Here is a 26,023-nt window from a genome sequence, read left to right as displayed (position 1 = left end):
GTCTCCATTGCTCTGTGGAAGATCTCTGGTGCTGATTTAATACCAAATGGAAGTCTCAAAAAACAGTAATGCCCAAATGGAGTGTTGAAGGTAGTGTATCTGCTGCTTTCTGGGACCAGCCTCAACTGCCAAAAACCATGTGACGCGTCCAGTCTGCTAAAAAACTTGGCTCCTGCCATTTCACTCATTATTTCTTCTCTTTTTGGAATCTGATAATGCTTTCTTTTAATATTTTCATTAAGATCTTTGGGATCAAGACAGACTCTTAAAGCACCTGTGTTCTTTTTCTTGACACATGTAATGGAGTTCACCCAGTCTGTAGGCTCCTCTACTCGTTCAATGACACCCATTTGAGTCATTCTTTCCTATTCTTTTTTTAGTCCAGCCCTGAGTGGCGCAGGAACTCTCCTTGGTGCATGCACCACCGGTAAGGCGTCATCCTTGGGCGGAATTTTGTAAGCGTAAGGTAATGTTCCATGTCCTTTAAAGACTGAAGGAAATTTACCGACAATGTCCGAACTTCCTTCAAGCTGTTGATGCTCCGGTCTTTTGTCTTGTTTGATTACTTCCAGGTTGTCAGCATTAATCTGATATATCATCTTGACCAGTCCTAGGTCCTCAGATGTTTTGTCACCTAAAAGTGACTCATGCCCATTAGGCACAATGGTGAACAGAAGGTTATGCTTTCTGCCTTTTACTATTACATTCAGTCTGCATGCACCTTTTGTTTGTATTGGTTGGTTATTGTAAGCCCTCAGAGGCGAGACTTTTTCTAAATGTATTTTTGGCTTTTCCGTTAGTGTATTAAAATCCTTTTCACTGATCAAGTTAACTTTGGCACCTGTGCCAATTTTGAATGTCACTACTGTCCCATTAACCAACAGTGGAGCAGTCCATTTGTCTTCTGTGACCATATTTACAGTTTGACCAGCGTCTATTTTTGAAAACTTTGTGCTGGCCTCTTCATGGTGTGACACCATTTTAATGTATGATGTTTCACTGTATGCATCACTGCCATCTGTGTCTTCCTGCACTGTGTGGATTTCTTGTCCTCTTTTCTTGGAGAGACACATTTTTGCATAATGATTTTGCCCTTTACATTTTGCACATTTTTTTCCAAAGGCAGGACATTGTCTTGGTCTGTGTTTCTCACCACATCTTTTACAACTGTACGCTTCTTCACTATTGCTTTTGCTCTTAGCGTCATTACTTTTCCATTTGTTCCAAAGCTTTCTTTTCGTCACTGCATTGATGGACTCGTTTTCCTGGTGTGCTGTTCCCGGGGCAGGCTCACTAAAACTGAGTACATGTTGCCGTGCTAACTCACTGGCTTGACATATTTTTATAGTATTGTCCAATGTTAGCTTTGTTTCTCTCAATACTTTCTCCCACAGTTTCTTCTCATTAGTTCCAAACACTATCTGATCTCTTATCATTGAATCTCTGAGGTCACCAAAATTACAGGACTGAGCTTTAATCTTGAGGTCCGTGAGGAAGGTATTAAATGACTCACCCTGCTGTTGTAAGCGTGAGCGAAAGACGTACCTCTCATAAGTTTCGTTTTTCTTCAACAAACAATGCTCGTCAAATTTCTTCACAACCTCGTCAAACTTATCTTTGTCCTCAGGTTGAGCAAACACAAATGTGTTGAAGACCTCTATAGCTTCTGTGCCGGCGATGGTGAGCAGCATGGCTATTTTCCTTTCGTCTGCCAGCCGATCCACTCCGAAAGCCACAATGTACAGCATGAACTGTTGTTTAAAAGCCCTCCAACTTGCATCTACGTTTCCAGTCAGTTTCAACGGACTTGGTGGTTTTATTGCATCCGTCATTGTGTTGCTTCTTGTTCTCGACCCCACTCCTGGTACCATGTAATGTTTGTATTCATATAAATGAATATAACATCAAGAGCTGGTTCTTATGCTAGTTTCAGCTAGCTCCTTTTATTATAATTTTCTTCTTCTGTCCTTTAATGTACATACAGATTTCCTTAACACCCCCTAGTGGCTGATCCTTTAATAACAACTATCATTACAGACGCCTCTCACCATTATTCATCCGAAGAGTCTCCAGAGTTTGTTGCAGCTGGTCCAGAGTCTCCAGAGTCTGCTGCAGCCAGTCCAGAGTCTGCAGCAGCCGGTCTAGAGTCTGCTGCAGCCAATCCAGAGTCTGTTGCAGCCTCGACGTCCACAGAGATCCCCAGGTTGACATCCGCAGAAGACTCGACATCTGCAGAGGTCCCCAGGATGACGTCTACAGAAGACTCGACATCCACAGAGGTCCCCAGGTTGACGTCCGCAGAAGACTCGACGTCCGCAGAGGTCCCCAGGTTGATGTTCACAGAAGACTCGACGTCCACAGAGATCCACAGGTTGATGTCCACAGAAGACTCGACGTCCGCAGAGGTCCCCAGCTTGACGTCCGCAGAAGACTCAACGACTATGGACGCTTTGATGACTAGGAATGCTTCGACGACTACGGATGGTCTCACAGCTACCAAAGCAGCTCCTGATGTGGTCTCCACATCCACGGTGGTCTCAAGGTCTGCAGAAGTCCCCAGGTTGACGTCAGCAGAAGAGTCAACAGCCTTGATGACCATTGACAAATCAACGCCCCCTGCTGCAGCCCCTGAGATGGCTACGTCCCCTGTTGCAGCCCCTGATATGGCTACGCCCCCTGCTGCAGCCCCAGACATGGCTACACCCTCTGCTGCAGCCCCTGACATGGCTACGCCCCCTGCTGCAGCCCCAGAGATGGCTATGTCCCCTGCTGCAGCCCCAGAGACAGCTACGTCCCCTCCTGCAGCCCCAGAGATGTCTACGTCCCCCCCTGCAGCCTCAGAGACGGCTACGTCCCCTCTTGCATCTTGCAGCCCCAGAGACGGCTACGTCTCCTCCTGCAGCCCCAGAGATGTCTACGTCCCCTCCTGCAGCCCCAGAGACGGCTATGTTCCCTCCTGCAGCCCCAGAGACGGCTTTGTCTCCTCCAGCAGCCCCAGAGACGGCTTTGTCCCCTCCTGCAGCCCCAGAGACGGCTACGTCCCCTCCTGCAGCCCCAGAGATGGCTACGCCCCCTCCTGCAGCTCCCGAGATGGCTACGCCCCCTCCTGCAGTTTCTGCTGTAGATCCTGAAATGGCTAAACCGCCTGCAGTTTCCCTGGGCTCGGTAACTGCTGCAGTTTCCCTGGGTTCGGCAACACCTGTAGAACCCATGGTTCCTCCATTCCTCTGAGTACATGTCGAATGGTCATTGTCCCTTAGGGTGTCCATCAGCAGCCCACAGGACCTGTTGCCCTATGCTGAACGGCCTCCCGGCCGTCCACCAGAACCACGTCCACATTATAGACGAGCTCCCAGTCGTCTCTGGGAGAGATGGTTCCGCAATGGACAGTCCTCATACCACCTAACCACCCCGTTTTAGTGTTTTTGTCCTTTTATGTTCAGTTCCCATGTCCACCCTGCCGGTTTATGTTTTGTTTTTTTCCTCCTAGTGTGTTCCCCTAGTGCCCTACATCCTGGTAGTTACCCCCTCCTCCCACCCAAATTTTTTGGGGTGGGTTCTTGGAGACGTCAGGTGATGTCCTTGGGGGGGGAGGTACTGTAGGGTTTGTGTTTATCTGGTGTCTGGACCCCTCTTCTGTTGTGTCTTAGTCCTGTCCTGACTCCTCAATGTGTTCTTCCTGCTGCCACCTGTCATCGTTCCCAGCTGATTGTCATTGTCCTCATTAGTGTGAGTATTTAAGCCTGTGTTCCTCACTCCTTGTCAGCTGCTCATTGTCTCTTAATGCCAACCTTGCTCCCTGTGTTTCCCATGATCACCTGCAAATGTGAGTTTTGCTGCCACGTCAGCATATTTATTTAATAAATTATATTGATTTTTGACATTTGGAGTATTCAATGTCCTGCCTGCAACCTTGGGTTCGACTTCTAAAACACCATTTATGACAGGTATACTGTAATATTCCATTCTACTATCTCACTTCTCTATTCTACTATCTTTATATTTTTGGATGGTTTGTGTGACAGAACCAGCAGTAAAGTGCCAGTGCTGCACAATGTTGCTGTTTCCAACAGACGTTCCCTCTTCGCTCTCTGTTGTTTCTCAAGTAACTAAATGCAGAAGTCTGTGATGCTGCAATTTGTTTAAAACCTGCTCTGATAGATTTCCTGAAGCTTTCTATTCTCAGCTGAAGGAAGCTGCATGAATGGTTAAGTTTAAATGTGAAATTATGTGAATCTTCACAACATTAAAACTGTTTAAATTTTTTATAAATCATAAATTTAACACATTTTGAAGTAAAAATCTTTGGAACTTACAATAGCTTGGTCTTGAGATAAGATTATCTGTATAAAAAAAAAGAAGAAACTCAAAATGCTTTTAATAACAAAATTGAAATGTGATTTTAGAATTAAAGTTTTATTAAAACAGATACTTGTGCTCCTTTAGAGGTTCTCAAATCAGCGATGGTCCCATTATACAGCATGAAGATTATGGCACTCAACACCAGGAAGAGGAAGATGAAGCCAAAAGGGTAAACGTTTTGACAAACTCTCATCATCAGTGATGACGGCAGCTATATCTGCATCAGAAACAGGAACAAAAAAACACAAAAATAAACACATTTACTCATAATCAGACTATAACTGTGAAGTTAGGGCAAATAATCTGTTGCAGTTAAGTTGTTAAAGTAAAGAAAAGAGTTTTATTCATGACTCGCTATAGCAACCTCTGAAGAGGGAACAGCTGAAAGTAAAAAGAAAAAAATAATAAAAAAAATGTACAAGCGTCATCTTACCAGATCAGTTTCTCACTTAGTTTTAAAATGTTTATTAATTAATTACAATATGATATCCATCTATTATCTTTTACCCGCTTCTTCCATTTTGGGTCATGGAGGTCGCCAGTGCCAGTGACCAGCAATCACTGTGCGAGGGACGGGGGTACACCCTGGACAGGTCGAAAGTCCATCACAGGGACACATAGAGACAAACGAGACAATCAACCATTCACTCTCACTCACACCTAGAGAAAATTTAGAGTTACCAATCAGCCTGTTTTTGGTCTGTGCAGGAAACTGGAGAACCCGGAGAAAGCCCACGCATGCACGGAGAGAACATGCAAACTCAACCCAGAGGGGCCCTCGGACCGGGATTTGAACCGGCAACCTTCTCGCTGAGAGGCAGCGGCTTATATATATATGTATGTGTGTGTGTGTGTGTGTGTGTCTGGAAAATTATTTTTATAAACAGACACTCGTTTAGCTAGCTATTAGCCTATGCTGGACAAGCACGTTGCCTTGTTCCCTGTACGCCGTGTTCAGTGGCTCATGTCACTGCGATAGAAGGAGTCTTAAGTATTGGCTTGAAGTGTTTTGTGCAATTGTCCAGTGATTGCTGTTTTCTTTTTTGAAGGCATGAGCATGATTGGCTTAAAACTTTCTGTTCTTAAAACCTGTCCAGGTGGTACTCCACCTCGTTCTTGTTTTTCACCTGTGCAAGCCTGAACAAGAAAAAACAAGGACTGAAAATGGATGGATGGATGAAGCAAATTTGCTATCATAAAATAATTTTACGGCACTATTCCAGTAAGATGTAACTTAAATTTCTTTTGAGTCATGGCTATTGCAATAGTCTGCCTTGCTCTGCCAAAGCCACAGGCATTCCACCCCACCCATCATCTAGTCCATGATGGATGGATGGATGGATGGATGGATTCTCTTCTCATTTGTGTATTTTCAACTGGTAGTTGTGTCCTCCTTCCCAGTCTTTGTGAGCCCTGAAGGGGTTTTGGGGATGATGTAATTTAAAGTCTTGCTTAGTTAACAACTTCTTTGCTATGGCCTCATGCAGAGCTTAATAACCAGCAGATTTTCACTCTACCACTGCTCTATGGCAGCACAGAGCTCTGACATCCTGATCCAAAGCTCTACTTTTAGTATCCTGATGTATGCTCAATAATCCAGGTAGAAAAATCCAAAAAAATTCAATCTGGTCCTGAGGCAATCTACTTTTAGTTCATTATTTGGAGGAGGGCCTCCCGCTTCTCTCTGTGAGACCTTCAATGTGCATTTCCACATAACCTTTTTCTACTTGGCAGAAATTCATCATTGACAATTGTTTATTTTATTTCCAAACTATGCAAGTTGTCATTAAGGATTTGAAATGTTTCATTGCAGATTAGGTCAAAATTTAATCCACAATTTTGTCACGACTAGATTTAAGCCTGCGTCTGTGTGTGCATGTGTTCGTCTGTTAACAAAATGTGTTGTGAACCACTTAAAAGAAATGATTAAAACTTACAGATGTTTGTGTGTACATCTATAGCTGATTCAATTCCAAATGGCTGCCACAGCCAAATAAATGGCTATAATTCAGTCAGTTTTACACATATTGTTCTAAAATGAAAACAAAAGTTGTTTTATCTGGAAATCAGACTCCTGTGTGAAATTCTCGGTCCTGCTGCTCCTCATTGTTGCTTCATGGTCAAGAATCTTGGAGTATTTTTCAACAGTTCTTTTAAACATGATAAGCAAATATCCTCAGTTGTCAAACAGTTTTTATCAGTTACGTCAAATAGCCAAAAGCAAAATCTCATATTCCTCTTAAAGGCCTTGAAAATGTTCTCCGTGCCTTCATCCCCACCAGACTGGACAACTCTTTCCCTGTTGGTTTGGAACAAACCTCTCTCCATCACCTGCAGGTAGTCCTGAACGCTGCTGCTCGTTTTTTAACAGGAACCAGAAGGCATCACTCATGTTTTAGCTGATTTACGCTCACTGTCTGTGCCTTTTTGTCTTGATTTGAAGATTCTTTTACTGATCCAAAAAAGTTCAATCTGGTCCTCTGGACATTCAAAAAAAACAAAAGCAAAACAAAGCAAAAAAAATCTAGAAACGTTTCGTCTCTCATCCAAGAGACTTCCTCAGTCTGAGGTGGACCAGAGGACCAGATTGAACTTTTTTGGATTTTTCTACCTGGATTATTGAGCATGCATCAGGATATTATTTTACTGACTTTTAAAGTTCTAAACGGCTTGACACGCAGCCAGAACCCAAACAGAGCACAGCGATCCTGCAGTCGAACACTTTTAGTGAACCCGAGGCCAAATTAAAACGAAGGGAGGATCAAACGGTGGCCCTAAGGTGTAAATGAACAATATTTGAAAAAATTGAATTGAATTTCACAAAACAAAAATACACTTGAAAAACGCATTTGAAAAAAAACAGAATTGCATTAAGCCAAACCGGGGTGACAGGTATTTTAGAGTAACAGGATGGACAGTTGACTCAGGGACTCAATTTATTTTTAATTTATGCTTAAAAATATTTTGATATAAAAAGTCATTGGATGAGAATGATTATAAACAGTACCATTACAAAATTATTTTAAAAAAATGACTTTTTTAAATGGCAGCACGATGGCGCAACTAGTAGAGCTGCTGCCTCTCAGCGAGCAGGTCCCTGGTTCAAACCCCGGTCCAGGGGCCTTTCTGGGTGGAGTTTGCATGTTCTCTCCGTGCATGCGTGGGTTTTCTCCGGGTGCTCCGGTTTCCTCCCACAGAGCAAAAACATGCATGTTAGGCTGATTGGTAACTCTAAATTGTCTCTTGGTGTGAATAAGAGAGTGAATGGATGTTTGTCTCGTTTGTCTCTATGTGTCCCTGTGATGGACTTGCGACCCGTCCAGGGTGTACCCCGCCCCTCGCACAGTGATTGCTGGACATGGGCACCAGCGACCCCCGTGACCCAAAATGGAATAAGCGGGTAAAGATAATGGATGGATGGACTTTTTTAAATTACTTAAAATTAGGGTTGCACAATATTGGCATAGTAACGGTATCGGCCGATATTAGCGTTAAAGTTATATATCGGACATTGGCCATTCCATTAAAATAACTCGCTGATATAAAAGGCACTGTTTTTGCCTACAGTGGCAGCACAGCACAATGACGTCACATGCGCCTACCCGATGTCACGGCGGAGAGGAAAAGTCAAAATGTCGGCGTGTGGAAGTTTTATTTTTTGTTGGTGTGGATGTCGTATTCTGAAGTTTTATGGACTATGTCGAGTCTCGCTACATCATCCCCAGTCAGAGATATTTTTCCGGCGTAACGTTACCAGAGTTACAAACCGTCATTTCCATCGTCATTGAGAAGCTAATAACCGATAGCACGACTTGTTGGGTGAGTTTTACCAGACATTTGGACGTCGTCTTAGCCCCGTTAGCATGATTAGTCTTATAGCACAATGGATAGACAAAAACTTTGAACTTAAAAAGTCTGTCCTTCATGCACAGAGTGCAGAGGATCCCACGCTGCAGCTATAGGAACCTGAAACAAGCCTCCACAAGTGAAACAGCATCGCAGGTGACTAATGCTAATAAATAACATTTAACCTTTTTCATTATAAGTTAAAGTGCTATACATATCAGATGGCTGTTACTGAATATGTCACCACCTCTTACAGTGCTGCACATTTTTTGTAGCAAATAAGCCTAAATAAGAGGAATATGTTCTGACAAAGGAAAGTATAGTAAAAATATCCATATCGGTTATCGGCCAAATAAGTTTTAACATATCGGCATATTGGATATCGGCCAAAAATCCAATGTTGTGCGTCCCTACTTAAAATTGTAACGATTTCAGGAAGCATGAAAAGGGACATGGAAGTAAAGCCAAGTTGCATTTAAAATTAGATGTAATTATTTTAAATCAATTCATCTTGTGTACATATGGTTGTGTTTTATGGTGGAGGGAAGTCAAACATATAAGATGAGATTAATAAAAAAAATAGCCCACCTTTAAGCAAAATGTACCACATTATGGCTTGGGGACTCAAAGGGTACTGAATAGTAGGAATGATCCTACATGGTTCTGCTTTTTGTTGTTAATAAAGTAAAAAAACAACAACAAATGTACAAATATACAAATGTAATGTGTTTTTTTCCAAATGTTCTTGTGTTGTTTTGTTTTTCAACTGTAATTCTGTTTTTTCAAATATTCTTTTACACCTCAGGGCCACCGTAGAATCAGGCTTTAGCTGTGGTGGCCCCCAGACCCGGGAACTTCCTGCCCATTGATATTTGTTCTGCAGAGTGTGTACAGTCCTTTAAATCCTGCCTAAAAACTCACTTCTTTATACTGACTTTGAATTCAAGTTCAGTTTGAGCTCCATCAGAGGTGTGCTATTTCCTTGTTTCAGTTTGTTCTTAACTTTTTATCACACTTGAGGTGTTTAATGTTTCATCTTTCATTTATTTTATTGCTGATTTCCTTTTTTGTGAAGCACGTTGGTCAACAGTGTTGTTTTTAGACGTGCTATATAAATTAAAATGACAATGACAAAAAAAATTTGAGTTTGTAGCCAAGATGGATTTACATCACATGTTCTGAGCACTGACCAGTACCATTAACCATTTACTACATTACACTCTGTCTGTTAGCAAATTATATCATGAACTACTGGATTGATTTTAAACTTTTAGGAAATAATCATTCAATGTGCAACTACAACTGATAAACTTTTAGAGGTGATTCAATTTAAGATGGCTGCTACAGCCAATCAACACTTGCCAACACACAAATGGCTATAACTCAGTAAATTAAAAATATTTTAAGCTAAAGTTGTTTGTGGTAGTAGCTGAATCATAACTCTGACAGTGGCTCATGACATCATATTATAATCTTGGCCAAAGTGTGTGTTGCTCAAGTTTTGAACAAAATGGCTACAACTTACTCACTTTTCAACACACAATGACCTCATTTATAAATTTAGAGAGTTTAAGAGCAAAAGAAATGCACAAGTTTCCAATTTGTTGTTTTTAAAGAATATTAATTTCCTGTTATAGTACATGTTTTATTAATTGACTTTAATCGTCACTGTACTTTTTGTGTATTTTTTGTACATTGAGTATTTCTTCTGTTAAATAAAAAAACACACACTGTCCACAGCAGATATTTTGAAGCAATTACTGATGAAAAGGTGCAATGTGCAGAGCTCTACAAATGGTGAGAGTAGAGCACAAAGTGTAGAATGGTTCAGTGACAAAATGTAGTTGCGTAAAGCAGAATCCTCTCTAAGCACACGGCAGAGTGCACATGAGCAGCTGCAGCTGATTTGTCTAATGCAACAAGTGGTAAAGTATCAAACGTTAAAACGCTCTTACCTCAGCTGGGTTTTATTTGGAGGAGAAGATGCATTGAATCTGGTGAAATCTGTTACCACACTCCAGTGAACTTGTACTGATCACACTTGCACAGAAAACCTGGATTTAATCTTTATGCTCCCAATCTATGTGTTTTATAGCTGCCGAACTGTAGGATCACAGGAGAGAAAAACGAGCTTTGTCCTCTTTGGAGATCAATGTCAGTGCCCCAGACTTTAGACAGTCTTCCATCTGGCCAGACTCCACCTCTCTAGCAAGTTTCATGACTTACGTGGCCCTGGGCCACCGGATAAACAGAAAAGGAAACGGAAGAGCCAACTTCCTCCAGCCTTATTACCGCACGTCATTTGCAAGAAGGGGCAGGACTTAAAAATTGTTACAGAAATAGAGGAGCAGAGCAATCTGAGAGAAAACATTAATGACACAGAGAGAACACAGAGCAGAACAAAGCACAAAATACAAAAATATAATATAGACAAAAATAAAATAAAAGACTACCAAAGAAACAGATGCTGACAATCTTACTGTATAATTATTTTGTCTCGTTCTCCTTCCATTCACTGGCCTCATGTGTGATGATGTGGGCTATTTTTCTATGCTTGTATTTAAATTTGATCGGATGAGATAATGGACATGTGACTAACTACTAGACAAGTAGTACGCCAAAGTCCCCCATCACTGAGGGACACGAAGAGTGATTGTTTGTAGTTTTTGAGATGAGTGTTTTTCTGGACGGTAATTGAACAGGGAATTCAAATAACCATAGGTTTTGGTGCGAGATATTCAAGTGTGTAGGATTTACACTAGAAGGAGAGATGATGCAATTTTATCCACCACTAGGTACAATGGTGGTGGCCAGTTGTGTCCTTGTTCACTAAGGTGACACTATATACTGTATTATTTCCATATCCCCGTCTCTGCTTCGCGACAGGACAATTGAACATAACACTTTAAAATGCCTGAAACCACAGCTTTGGGACAATTTTACACAAAAAGACACAAATCAGAGGCGTCTAAGTTTACTTTGTTTCAATTAATCAAAGCAGGCACGGTAGCTCAGTTGGTAGAGCTGTTGCCTCTAAGCTAGAAGGTTGCTGGATTGAATCCTGGTTAGAGATATTTCTGTGTGGAGTTTGCATGTTCTCTCTGTGCATGCGTGGGGTTTTCTCCAGGTACTCCGGTTTCCTTCCACTGATCAAAAACATGCATGTTAGACTGATTGGAAACTCTAAATTGTCTCTAGGTGTGAGTGAGAGAGTGAATGGTTGTTTGTCTCGTTTTTCTCTATGCGGCCCTGTGATGGACTGGAGACCTGTCCAGAGTGTCCCCCACCTCTCGCACAGTGATGGTTGAATATGGGCACCAGTGACCCCTGTGACCCGAAATGGAAGAAGCGGGTAAAGGTAATGGATGGATGGTCAAAACAAGTCATCCTCACAGGTGTGGCAATATGAAAATCACAACATCAGCTTTGGCTCCTCCTACTTCCTTCGGTTCCACCGAAACATCATTTTCCACATATATTTTCTTGTTTTTCAATCCCTCCAAGCCCATTGGTGTTTTTATTTTTTTGTTCTTTTTATGTTTTAGGTTTATAACCATGCCAAAAACAAAAACTTTGCTCAATGATGTTAAAACATTTATTGTTTCATCTTCTAAGTGTGCACCACCTCAACAAGTATCACTGAGCCAAGCTATGACTTTTACAATTTGCAATTTTATTCAAGTTTTTCCACCAACATCCCTCAGAGAAGTCCACATCCTGTCCTCAGGGACTGTAACTAAACTCTTTTACCCCATCTTTGCTAATCTACGAGTCAGGATGATGTAGCACATCCTGTCCTCAGAGAGAACATGACTATGGTAATTAACTTAATTAACCCCCTTTGCTAATCAACTCTCATTACTGAGAAAGATAGACTTTGCCTCTCCAAAAAGTCAAAGAAAAACTTCTGAACCTCACCATATCCCGAGGACACAAGACGTGTTTGTTTCTATGATGACACTCTGGTCACAGGATGGTGTGATAATTCACAAGGCCCCTGGAGAACAATGGTCATGAAAGCAGCATCGTGTGATCAGCCCTACCAGCCATGGCAGAGAATGAAGTGGGTCAATTAGACAGACCACCTCTTGTTTGCCTGTATTGTGTAAAATCCCAAAATGTACATCTGTGAAGAAAATGGTGTTTTTTAAACAAGGTGTTACTGGTTAACAAAGATGTCATTGTTTTCCTCTAAACTTTGAAAGGAGGAGTTATCTAATCAAAATTAATTTAAGCAACTTGGTGTACACCCACTGTTGGTAAGTTGCATTGATTGGATACAATTTGCATAGGACACCCCCCCCCCCCCCCTTTTTATTTTTGGTTGCAAAACTGAGACGCATGGGGAGGAGATTTTAGAGTCTTGTTATTTTCCTAAAGCGGGCTTTGAGCTGCTGCGAGCCCGGCTTCCCCCCGGTCCTCCTCATCTCGGACGGGGCTGAGCCGGCTGAAATGGAGAAAGTCCCCAGAAACACCCCAGAATGATGCGGCGATGAGGCACTGCCTTGTCGGACGGAACACGGTCCTGAAGAGGGACGGTGTGAACCACAGGTTCCTTTCGCATCATATCCATTGTGGTAATGAGGACAGGACATCTCCTGGTAGGAAAAACCCATCCTCCTTGTGACGGGGGAATGACTCTCAGTGCCAACTAAGTTTTTAGACGTTCTTTTATGAACCTCAGATAAAGTTTACATAAATTTTAACATTGGTCCTAAATTTAGATAACATCCCTCCTCCAAGTTAAAACTATTTACATCATTCACTTCCTGAAATAATACTATTGGTTTATGCGCTCAAATTTCATCCTTGCCATAATTCCACACTGTTGTTTATTGTTCACAAACGTGAAATAAACGTTACAGAATTGTGATTTTAACCGACTGAGTTTTGTGTTTTCATTCAAGCGAGGGGAATCACAACATTGCCAAGAACCATTATTCCTTTGATTGAGGTCAACCCGTATTTATTATTTGAATTGCGCACCTGTTATGTGTTCAGACCTCTTTACTATCTCTATGCCACTTTAAATCAAAGATTTGCGAAATGTTTCCTTTTTATTGCTCTATAAACACTGCCGGTTTTCACGTGAGGTACATTCATACGTTTTGAACATTAAAAAACCAAGCACCGACCACTAAACACCTTGAAATAAGAAAAACTTTTACATTTACATTTTTACGTTACTTTTATGCTGAAAACTGTCCATCCCAATTGGAAATCTCTGCCTACCTTTATTTTTATGTAAGAGCTAGAAAAGGTGTTGCTCTTGACCCACAACAGGTTTCATGTGAGTCTCAAGTCCTCGGGCTGCATCCAAGGACAAATAATTTCTTGTGTGATCCAGGCAGGTCGTCTGCACCTCTGATATAGTACCTAGCTTGAAGAGAGGCCGAACATTAAAACGAGTCAGAGAAGTCTTGAGGTGGATGAGAAAAAACACTAGCTGGATAGGTGGATGAAGCAGCTGAGGAGATTGTACAACTGGCAAATGAGCCAAACCAGTTTTCCAGCAGCTTTATTCTTAGCATTTCTTTCCATGAGCCCAGAGCTGCAGGTGGTTTTTCACAGCACAGTTGCTCAGGATTGTTCCCCTGAGCAACAATGCCTGATCACATACAGAGTACCGCCCCAACCACAGCAGAAGACACTAGCCCATTCATGCTCCTGATCCAGCACGTACACTCTCTGCATCATGAACCTTGCATCATCCCCCATGTCCCAGACTGGATTTCATGTAACAGCCAACCAGGTGAAGAGGGAATTGGAGAAACTACTCAACCGGAGCAAGGTCACTGAACAAAATGGCATCAGATGAAGTGCTGTGCCAGTCAGGGATGGGAAGTATTTTAGCACCTTCTTCAGTATCATGATCGGCTTCCGTGTGTAGAACCCAAAGCGCAGGAAGATGAATGAGGCTCCAGTAAATAAGTAAAATAGTTTATTAATTAAATAAACAAAACAAAATGCTGACGGGGCAGCTAACTTACTTAAAGGAGGACACGAGGAGAGACAGGTCATGAAGCCTTAGTACAAGGACAATCCAGAGACACTGACAAGACACCAAGGGGCTGAATATATACAGACACTAACAAGGTGAAATGAGTGACACCTGCAGTGATTAGGATTAGACACAGGTGTGACAGTGCTGGAACACAGGAGGAGAAAAGCTGAGGGGTGACAGGCAAACATGAGGGAAAACACAACATGTAAGACAAGACCCCAGAAACCCTACATTCAGAGAGTCCCAGAGCTATAGAAAGTAAATTCACCACCTTTTGCTTTGAAGCCCAAATAATTACCTTCAGGAGCCACAACATGAGTTCAAAAGTTTCCATCTGTCCATAGGACTACTATAAGCTGCACACATTTGGGCTTCATGGAGGAATTTAAAGGAAAAAAGCTATTGCTTCATGTAAAAAAAACAAACATATGTTTCAGTTAGCTAAAATACATCTTGTAGACTCCCCAAACAGTAGAAAAAAGTTCCATGGTCCAATGAAGTTAAAATCTAACTTTTTGGCCATCAAGACCAACCTAGCATCTCTAATCGTGCTGAGAAAACATTCTCCACAGTAAAGCATGGTGGTGGTCGCATCATACTGTAGGATGGTTCTTCATCAGCAGACTGGGAAGCTGGTCAGAGTTGAAGAAAAGCTAGATGGAGAAAATATAGAGAACTTATTCAAAGAAACAGTTTTCTAGAGATTTGAGACTAGGACAAAGGTTAATCGTCCAACAGGACAATGACCCTGAACTCACCACTAAAGCAACACTCCAAGGGTTTGAGAAGACCTAGTTATATGACCTTGAATAATCCAGTCAAAGCCAAGACCTCAATCCAACTGAGAATATCTGGTTTAAGTTAAAGATTGCTTGACACAAGCAGCATCTATCCAACCTGAAGAAGCTGCAGCAATTTGGTCAGCAAGGATGAACGAAACCTCCGGTAGTTAGTTGTCCTAAGATCACGGCGATGAACCTGAAGGGATTTGTTTCTGTAACTGGTTCAAAAGGAGGCTCAATATTGTACTGACTGTGGATACACATGCCTGCACAGCTTTTCAGTTTTATATTTTGTTCCATGTTGAAAAGGGGGAATTGGAACAACCCTCTGTCCGTCTATGCTGTGAGCAGGTTACCTTGGAAAAAAAAAATTGGTTCCAACGCCCATTCTGGTGTGTGGTTCCACATTGATGTAAGGGAGGGAAGGGAAGTCTGAGATTGTCATCACTGTATTTAAAAAAGTTAAATCTGGTCCTCTGGACATAAAAAAACAAAAAAAAAAAACAAAGCAAAACAACAAAAAAATGTAGCAACGTTTCGTCTCTCATCCGAGAGACTTCCTCAGTCTGAGGTGCTGTTTTCAGCTCAGTCTCTTAAATAGCACCTTCTCAGAGTGGATCAACCAGTTTTTCTGCTGACAACCAAAACCAGCTGATCACATGCTCAAGAAGGACCATCAGTCTAACAATGGATCATTAGCACACTGATGGTTGTTTACTATTCACAGAGGGCTGAGTGATACTAGCAATCACAGCATTGTAAGAGGGGGACAGTTGAACCCGGAGGCCTCCACCCCTGTTTAATGATGGACGGTTTCTTTTCACAAAGATGGCCTCCTTTACTCCTCTCTCAAACCATCGTTCCTCTCTATCCAGGATGTGAACATCTTCATCCCTGAAAGAGTGACCGCTGGCCTGGAGATGAGTGTAGACCGCAGAGTCCTGGCCTGATGATGTTGATCTTCTGTGCTGGGCCATCCTTTTGGCCAGTGGCTGTTTAGTTTCCCCGATGTAAGACTGATCACCCTCCTGACACTGAACAGCATACACAACATTACTCTGTTTGTGCCGGGGGACTGGATCTTTGGGATGAACCAGTCTTTGCCGTAATGTATTTTGGGGTTTAAAAGCCACTGGGACGTTATGTTTAGAAAATAAACGTCTCAGTTTCTCTGATACTCCCTCAACATATGGAATGACCACTGGTCTGGGTCTGGGTTCCTCCTTTTCACCTGTTGGCTGACTGGAGTCCTGTTTGGGTTTCTTCTCTGCTTTCAGGAAGGCCCAGAATACAGCTCCTCAGACTGAGGAAGTCTCACGGATGAGAGACGAAACGTTTCTACATTTTTTTGTTGTTTTCCTTTGTTTGGGTTTTTTTTTTGAATGTCCAGAGGACCAGATTTAACTTTTTTTAATTTTTCTACCTGGATTATTGAGCATGCATCTAACATACAGTCATCACTGTATGTTCCCACACAGTGTAAAGGAGCAATTAGGGATTAGTTGTCTTGCTCAGAGACACCACAAACCACAACTTTCTGGTCCCAGGTCGGCTGCCCTATCTCTATCCCATCTTGGCACCTTTACCTTATAAAGAAAAGTAACTATCAAAAATTGAGTTGCCACATCATAGTGGCGGAACAGAAAAAGAGTTGTTGATGCTCATCAGGCTGAAAAATGTTACAAACCCTTCTGTAAAGAGTCTGGACTCCACCAATCCACAGTCAGACAGATTGTGTACAAATGGAGGAAACTCAAGACCTTTGTTACCCTCCCCAGGAGTGGTGGATCAACAAAGATCACTCCAAGAATAAGGCATGGAATAGTCAGCGAGGTCACAAAGGACCACAGAAAAACTTCTAACCAACTGAAGGTTGCATGAGAAGGTGGGTCATGCAGCAAGACAATGACCCTAAGCACACAAGTGGTTCTACCAAAGTGGTATAAGCTGCGGCTGAGTGGTTACAGCAGTCATTCTCAAGTGGGAGAGTTGGGGGTTCGATTCCACCAGCAGTCGCACATTGAAGTGTCCCTGAGCAAGACAATGAACCCCTCATTCATTCAACGTTTCTTCAGGTTAGTGTCATTGAGCCACGAGGATTCATTTACAAGAGAGATCTGTTTTAAACAAAGAACACAGATGAGGTACAAACAACAATAGGCAATCATGTAAAAAGCATATAAAATGATAAAGTAAATATAAGAAATTAAAACAAAACAGATACATTATTAAGCGGTGTAAAATACTAAAAACAAGAACATGTCTGCGTTGGTTTTTGCCATGCACTTATCAATCATTTAAAATCCATTAGAGGTCAAAGTCGAGAGCTTCAGATCTTTTTGCAAGGTGTTCCAGCACACGGGGTGCACACCAGATACTGAAAGTTGTTGCCATTTTTAAATATCTCATATTGGATCTTTTTCAGGCAGCACGGTGGCATAGCTGGTAGAGCTGCTGCCTCTCAGCAAGAAGGTCGCCCCGGTTCAAATCCCAGCCTTGGGGCCTTTCTGAATGGAGTTTGCATGTTCTCTCCGTGCATGTATGGGTTTTCTCTCCGGTTTTCTCCCACAGACCAAAAACATGCATGTTAGACTGATTGGTAACTCTAAATTGTCCCTAGGTGTGAATGAGAGAGTGATTGTTTGTCTCATTTGTCTCTGTGTCCCTGTGATGGACTGGAAACCTGTCCAGGGTGTCCCCCGCCTCTCGCACAGTGATAGCTGTACATGGGCACCAGTGATCCCAGTGACCCAAAAAGGAAGAAGCGGGTAAAAAGATAATGGATGGATGGAACATTTTCCTCAATATATAAAAAAAAAACTAAATTAAAATGAAAAAAACTACTTCTCTTCTACACAGTGTAACTCATAAAGAGTAAAATATTTTGCAACAAAAACATTAAGTTTAAATGTAATTTCCTGTTCAGTTCTTGTTCTACTCATCTAGAAAACTAAAAACATTTGCTCTTTATGTCCCTCAACAACGAGGGACATTGGCATAACTCTTGTCATAATATTTAACAACTTTTTCTCCTTTTAACTTCATTACATTGTTTTTTGGCAGTATTTTTTACTTGTGGTCAAAAGTAGAAGACAAAAAGAGACTTTTAGTGATCTCCTAACCCCTACGCGTTTTCTAAAACACTTTCTTCAAAGATATAGACACCCTTTTTCTCAAAGAAAAAAACTAAATATAACTGCTGTTCAATATCCTGAAAAGATGTACAGCTGAACACACCCAAACCAGCAAACTGTTTTGGTACAAAAACAGCCTCAGTCATCACAAACGTGAGTCTAGGCAACTCTCCACTTGTGAATATGGAGCAATATAAAGGATCTCTGCAGTAGCTGAGTTATTATCTGACATATCTGGGCTGTTTCCCTTGAGCTAAAGCTCCTTCAAGGTAAAGAGATATCCTCACACAGTTCACAGCAGTGCACTGCCAAGGTTGGGAGCTGGAGATAAGAGAGGTGATCCAGTCCATTGTTTTTGTCTCTTGATGCAAAGCGAAGAGGGCGAACTGGAAATGCCCTCTATCAGTCTGTGCATGTTGTGAGCTTGATAACTTGTAAAATAAGTGAGGTACCAACTTTCCAATCATTTTAGTGTGTGGCTAAATCTAGACACAAGAAAGGTTCAATTCAATTCAGTTCATTTATATAGTGTCAAGTCACAACAGAAGTCATCTCAGGACGCTGAACAGAAACATTCATATTTACAGTATATATATAAAGTAAGTTAATAATATTATTTATCTGAGGAGAAGACTGCTTTGAATTTAACTCCATCACAGAACTATCATCTTGAGCAAACATGAAGGCGATAGTAGAAAGGAAAAACTCCCTCATGAGGAAGAAACCTTCATCGACCGGCTGGGTTTGAGAGGAACAGATACACAATGGCAGGTCAAGAATCACATGTGAAGATAGAAATAGTATCAAATGAAAATTATTCAGTTTTAACAAATCATTTAAGGAAATTATGTCAGTTTTGTCCTCTAGTAGTCTAATCCTATAGCAGTATAACAAGCCAACCATAACAATAGGATTTATCAAAAAGGAAAGTCTTAAGCCCAGTCTTAAAACTGGACAATGTGTCAGCCTCACGGACAGAAACTGGAAGTTGGTTCCACAAGAGAGGAGCCTGATAACTGGAAGATCTTCCTCCCATTCTGCTTTTGGAAACTCCAGGAACCGTAAGTAAGCCTGCAGTCTGAGAGCGAAGTGCTCTGTTAAGAAAACATGGAACCACAAGATCTCTAATATAAGATGGAGCTAGGTTGTTGAGAGCTTTGTAGGTAAAATGTAGTAAAATTTTGAATTCTATTCTGGATTTGACAGGGAGTCAATGGAGAGAAGCTAATACTGGAGAGATATGATCTCTCCCACTAACTCCAGTTAAGACTCTGGCAGCAGCATTTTGGATCAACTGAAGACATTTTAAGGAAGTATTTGTACATGTGATGATCTCAGCTGGTTCTATTCTCTGTCTGCAGGTGTTCCTGATTGTCTCATTAGCAACCATTGTTTAGTCTGAATGCTGCCCACCCAACATATTTGAGCATTGTCCTTCCATGGTGTCATGATCCGTGGTCCTGCTCTGTCTGTCCACCTCCATGTACCTGCTCTATCTATACCCAGGGGGTATTGATAAATTATTGCTGCCCCAGTCAGCATTCAGTGTTATGTTAGTGCAGATATACTAATTCTCATTTTTGTCTCTGAGCCATCCGGTCCTCCTGCACATGAGTTCTACACCACCCTGCCGGATCGTGACAAGATAACAAACCATTGCAATAGTCCAGTCTAGATGTGATAACTGTATGAACCAGTTTTTCTGCATCATTTTTAGATAAGATGTTTCTCATTTTAGCGATATTACGCAGATGGAAGAAGACGGTTCTGGTAATTATTTTAATGTGGGGGATAAAAGACGTCCTGACCAAAAATAACACCAAGATTTTTCACATTAGAGCTGGAGGACAGATTAATTATTATTATTATTAATCTTTACTTAACCAGACGAATTCCTCTGAGATCACAGATCTCTTTTGCAAGGGAGGCCTGGGCCTGAAGGCAGCCTAACATGCATGTTTTTTTTTCTGTGGGAGGAAACCGGAGTACCCGGAGAAAACCCACGCAAGCACAAGAAGAACATGCAAACTCCATACATGCCATCCAAGGAGGGCGAAAGACTGACATTTTTATTCCCAAGATGCTCAAGTCCAAAAACCAAAACCTCAGTCTAGTCTGAGTTTAAAAAAAAGAAAATTAAGGGTCATCCAGGTTTTTATGTCTTTTAGACATGCTTGTAGTCTAAGTAGCTGATTGGGTTCATTGGGTTAAATGGACAAATATAACTGTGTATCATCAGCATAACAATGAAAATTTATCCCATGCTGTTTAATAACATTACCTAATGGAAGCCAATATAAGATGTATTGGTCATAGCACTGAACCCTGAGGAACTCCACTACTAACTTTGGTGTATGATGAAGATTCATTATTTACATTTACAAATTGGACATAGCTTGCGTAGCACCTTCCTAGCCGAAGTTATTAACGTTTAAGTGTTTGACGTTTCTCAGAGCGAAGGTTTGAGCTGAGAAACGTCAAATTTTGACGTTTCTCAGCTCTTTACCCGCTTATTCCATTTTGGGTCACGGGGGTCGTCAGTGCCCATGTCCAGCAATCACTGTGCGAGGGGCGGGGTACACCCTGGACGGGTCGCAAGTCCATCACAGGGACACAAAGAGACAAATGAGACAAACTACCATTCACTCTCTCACTCACACCTAGGGACAATTTAGAGTTACCAATCAGTCTAACATGCATGTTTTTGGTCTGTGGGAGGAAACTGGAGTACCCGGAGAAAACCTACGCATGCACGGAGAGAACATGCAAACTCCACCCAGAAAGGCCCCTGGACTGGGGTTCGAACCAAGGACCGGCTCGCTGAGAGGCAGCAGCTCTACCAGTTGCGCCACCGTGCTGCCCGTCCTTTGCTTATGTTATAGGTAATTGGCACGTTCGCGATCTGAGAGCCTTATTGGCTACAAAGATGCAGATGAACAGTTTGGATATTAATTCAAATTGCAGCCATACAGTAGTGACTTCTGATTTTTAAAAGTAGCAAAGTAGATGGCATGGTCTAAACTGTACTTAAGTTTGAGTAAAATTACACACTTGAAATAAATGCTCATAAAAGTACAGGTACCCCCAAAAAATCTACTTGATTACAAAAACTTTGAGTACAGTATTGTTACTTCTACTCCTAGTAGCTTTAAACCAGAGGTGTGGTCTACGCGATACGAGGGCATATACCCACTAGAAAAGCTCAAGAATTTCAGTATATCCACTTAAAAGTACCCAGTGATACATGACATATTTGGCACGTCATTGAAATGGTAAACAGCTGTTAAATGCTTCCGTAACTATCTATCTCTGTATGCAGCACTTGTTAATAACATTCGCTTATCCAGCGAATTATTGTATAATTCTGTACTTACTACTTAATACTTGAACTTTTGCTTTGATACTGTTTTATAAATTATATAACATGTTTATAATACAAAGCCAACTGTTGTACGAAGTTTGTTGTACATTTATTCAAATATAAGCATCAGATGAATGTGGAAATGTTCAGTATGCTTAAAAATCTAAATCAATTGACGATTACATTGTACTAACCGGCGTACTTTGAACTAAGCACAGTATACCCACTACAAAAATGTAGACTACACCACTGCTTTAAATTTAAGAAAGCTTGTTTCTAGTAAATGTTTTAATCACAATAATGGAACTAGAGAAATTGCATTTCCTGCTAAAATGCATGTGTGAATGCCTATCGCTCAATAGTTATCTTAAAACAGCTGAATAGTAGCTAAAGAAGCATAAAAAAGCTTAAATTAGCAGAAGGAAGCAGAAAGAGCATCAAGTTTGCCCAATGAGGCTGAAGGAAGAAGAAAAAATGAGCACAAAAAGTTGAAAAATGCTGAAATTGGACAAAAACAGCTAAATAGTAGCTAAACCAAGCAGAATGAAGCTAAAGTTACTTGAACGAAGTGGGTAGAGCATGATTTTGCTGAATTAAGCTGAAAAAAGTTGGATTGATTTTTAAAAAATGTGGAATTAGCTGAAAAACCTGAAATTAGCATAAAACAGCTAAATAGTAGCTGAAATAGCAGAAATATCTGAATCTTCCAAAAATTAGCTGAAAGGAGCATAACAAGCTGAAATTAGCAGAAATAAGTTAGAAGTACAAAAATGTTGAAGTAAGCTGAATAAAGCTGAAAAGAGCACAAAACAGCTGAAATTAGCTGAACTAGCTGAATTTTTTGATTTTATTCAAAGTCTATTAGGGATCATTATCATCTACCAATATGCCAAGTTTTATCTGAATAGCTATAAAAAATGGCAGAGTTATCCTAGTTTCTCTATAAAACAGCTGAATAGTAGCTAAAGAAATGCAGAAAGAAGCTTAAATTTTCAAAAGGAAGTGGAGGAAACTTAAGTGTGCCCACTAAGGCTGAAACAGGCAGAAATTAGCACAATAAAGTTGAAATTATCTGCGAAAAGCAGGAATTTGCTAAAAACAGCTAAATAGTAGCTAAAACAAGCAGAAAGAAGCTTCAATTACTAGTAGGATGTCGGAGGAACATGTTTTGGCTGAATTAGGCTGACAAAAGTTTAAATGATTGCAAAAAAATGTGGAATTAGCTGATAAAGATGAAATTAGCATGAAAACAGCTAAATGCTAACTGAAATAGCAGAAATGGCTGAAACATCCAGCAATAAGCTGAAAGGAGCAGAACAAGCATAAATTAGCATAAATAAGTTTGAAGAAGCACAAACATGTTGATTTTAGGAGAATGAAGCTGAAAGGACCGAAAAACAGCTGAAATTAGCTGAACTAGCTGAATTTTGTTTAAAATTTTGTGCAAGGAAGCTGAAAGAACCTTAACCAGGTCTAAATGTGAAAGTAGTAGTACCAGGTTAAAAATTAATCAAAAGTTATGAAGGATGTAAAATGAGCTACAGCTGAATGTTTTGATGTATGATTTGTTAAAATAGCACAAAACCTGTGGGAGTAGTAACTGCACTGAGCCAAACAGGCTCTTGAAGAATTAAAGAGGTTTATTTGCAGTGAAGATAACAGGGGACCTGGGGAAGGAGGAGAAGAGTTACAACCCACTATACTGTACTTTCTTAAACTCACACAGTCTGCGTGTAGTTAATATGTAGCTTTGTCCTCACAGTCCCGTGATCATTTACACATTTTGCGACTCCATCATAAGCGACGCGGCCGCGCATAAAACACTGCAACATGAACGCGCAGCACGAGCCGGGAGAAGGCTGGACTGATGGGGATGGAGGTGGATGCAGCTCTCAGATTCCCGAATACAGTGGGGAGGGAAGCAGATACCATCATGCGTAATGATATGAGCAAGCTGTGAGGAGGAGGAGGAGGAGGAGAAAGAGGAGGAGGAGGATGCTGGGTCATGATGAGGAGGCAGGAGTCCAGCAGCAGATCAGCACAGGTATGAAGATCCAGGCAGGGAGCGAACACGTCGGCTGCAGCAAGGTGGCAGAGAGTCCGGAGCAGCGTCAGGAGGAGGTCCGGCTCTGTTCGGGGAGTCCCCACCAAGCTGCAGCCACGCGCCTCTCCTCTGGATCTGCAGGTAAAGACACCCGGAGCACAGTAAAGACAGAACAGATGCATGCTCACTTTTTCCAATTTGACTCTTCATCATGTTCAACAAATGCTCAATTCATTCATCTGATCATAAATTATGGATAACTCCCAGCAGCTGCTTGTTTTGGACGCAGATATTAGTGAAGAAGCAAATGAGAAGTTATTAATAATGTTTCCATAACTTGTTAAATAGCTTCAAGGCAGAAGTGTGTTCTCCTTCATGTGATGGACTGAGCTGTCATGAAAGTCTGGCTGAGATTTGAGAGAAAACCCAGAGAAGGAAGAAAAAGTACCTGGTTTTGATTCATAATGTGTAAAAAGTGACAATGATAGAAATAAGAAACGCCTTTCAACATATTTATTATTTGGAATGATTAGCCAGTAGACCATTTAGTTCTATTATACTTAAAGGTGAACATTGCTTCTTGTATTTACTGCTGTTTTTCAGGTCCCAGAGAGGCTCCTTGATTAAAGAATAAATAATAAACACAATATTTTAGTTAATATCATCATCATGATTATTGCATCCAATTATTAATTGAGTTTGGAAACATTACAGGTTGTGTAGAAATTTGCCTTGAACATTTCTTCTAGTTGAAGTTGTGCTTGAAATAACTGTCGAGTAATTATTTAAATGTAAGCAACTGCATAAATTAAAGAAGACAAATAAAACAAGGATATGGTGGCTTTCCACTGACAGAATGGTCCAACTGTGAACCTCTAATATTATAAACTATTTGAAGTTCATGCTCAATCATCCAGGTACAAAATCCAATAATGGTCAAACAGGTCGTCTGGACAGTATATTTTTTGCGGAAAGATGTTTCGCCCTCTATCCGGAGGGCTTCATCAGTCTGAGGAGTCCCTCAGACTGATTGACATGATGACTGAGCATGAACTTTGATGTCTTGAACCACTTTGGCTGCGGCTGCCTGTCTGGGAGGAGTCGACGGGGGACAGGACAGCCTCCAGAAACCATCTTATCAGCAGCAAACTGGTTGGTCCACTAAAAGAGTACACTGCTTATTGGTGAAAACAGTTTACTTGGGACTCCTCAGACTGATGAAGTCCTCTGGATAGAGGGTGAAACGTTTTTCCACAAAAAAAAAATTATGTCCAGATGACCTGATTGACCATTATTGAATAATAAACTATTAATTCGCTTATAGTTTCTCAATTAATTATTTCCATTTTCATATTTTATGATGCAACTTTTTTTTTTTCTCTTAAAAAGTGTAGAACCGCATGGTGGGTTAATAAGACTAAAATGATTTGGTTATCTGAATGTTGAAGCTTCAACAGGACTAACGACATGAACTGAGGCTGTAATTGTGTTTAGAAAATGTCCAAACGTTGTTTTAGAGCAGACTATTCAACGAATTGTTGTGTGACAAACCTTTGATTCATCCATCTGTCTGTCCATCCTTCCATCCATCCATCCATCCATCCATCCATCCATTCATCCATCCATCCATATATCATCACTATCCATTCACCCATTCATCTGTCTTTCCTCCATCAGTCTGTCCTTCTTTACATTCATCCATCCTTCCGTCTGTCTGTTCTTCCATCCATCCATTTTCTCGGCTTTATAACGTCAAAAATAAGTGATGTACCAACTTCCATTTTTGTGTGTGGCTACATCTAGGTGAATGAAAGGTCACAATAAAAAATTGGGTTTCCACAGCAAAATCCAATATGGCCACCAACATGGCCATATATATAAACCAGCCACCTCCTACCATGTAAGGAAACTATGATTGCCTATTTTTATTATACTTAGAAGTATAACAAAGTCCATGCTCAATAATCCAGGTATAAAATCCAACATTTTTCAGTCAGGTCATCTGGACAGTTTCTTTTTTTTTTTGTGTGATTTTTTTCAGTTTTCTTTTTTGTCTTTCTTTTTTTTTTAAATGTTGGATCTGGTCTGTGTGGGTGGGTTTGCGGAACACCTCAGTTTGCAAATGTCCTCGATCAGAGACTGAGACCTCACAGTCCAAGAAAGCCATCTTGCCATTTTTTTTACATCTTCTCATGTGAACTTGATGTATTTATCCACAGAGTTGATGTGGTCAGTAAAATGTTGGACTTCCTGAGATTTAATTTTAACCCAGGTGTCGTCAACATACCTGAACCAATGACTTGGTGGTGTCCCTGAAAAGGACGTCAAGGCTCTCTTTTCTACCTCCTCCATGTACAGGTTGGCAACAATAGGAGAAACTGGAGACCCCATAGCACACCCATGTTTCTGCCTATAATATTGCTCCCCATATGTGAAGTAGGTTGACTGCAGGCACAGTTTCAAGAGTTGACACAGTTGTTCTGTGGAAAG

The 26,023-nt window shown here is 41.1% G+C and overlaps 1 protein-coding gene across 1 annotated transcript in view; it reads left to right on the top strand.

Moving 5' to 3' along the window:
• The first annotated feature begins 23,484 nt into the window (after window positions 1-23,484).
• LOC119428337 (anoctamin-4) overlaps window positions 23,485-26,023 on the top strand; it is a 136,933-nt gene continuing 134,394 nt past the window's right edge. Inside the window, exon 1 of the mRNA XM_037696010.1 lies at window positions 23,485-23,674. Coding sequence (XP_037551938.1) covers window positions 23,485-23,674 — 190 coding nt within the window. The remainder of the gene's footprint in view (window positions 23,675-26,023) is intronic.

Source organism: Nematolebias whitei, chromosome 22 (assembly GCF_014905685.2).
Source record: "Nematolebias whitei isolate Nwh7 chromosome 22, NemWhi1, whole genome shotgun sequence".
Classification (NCBI taxonomy): Eukaryota; Metazoa; Chordata; class Actinopteri; order Cyprinodontiformes; family Rivulidae; genus Nematolebias; species Nematolebias whitei.
This window is presented reverse-complemented; position numbering and strand designations above follow the sequence as displayed.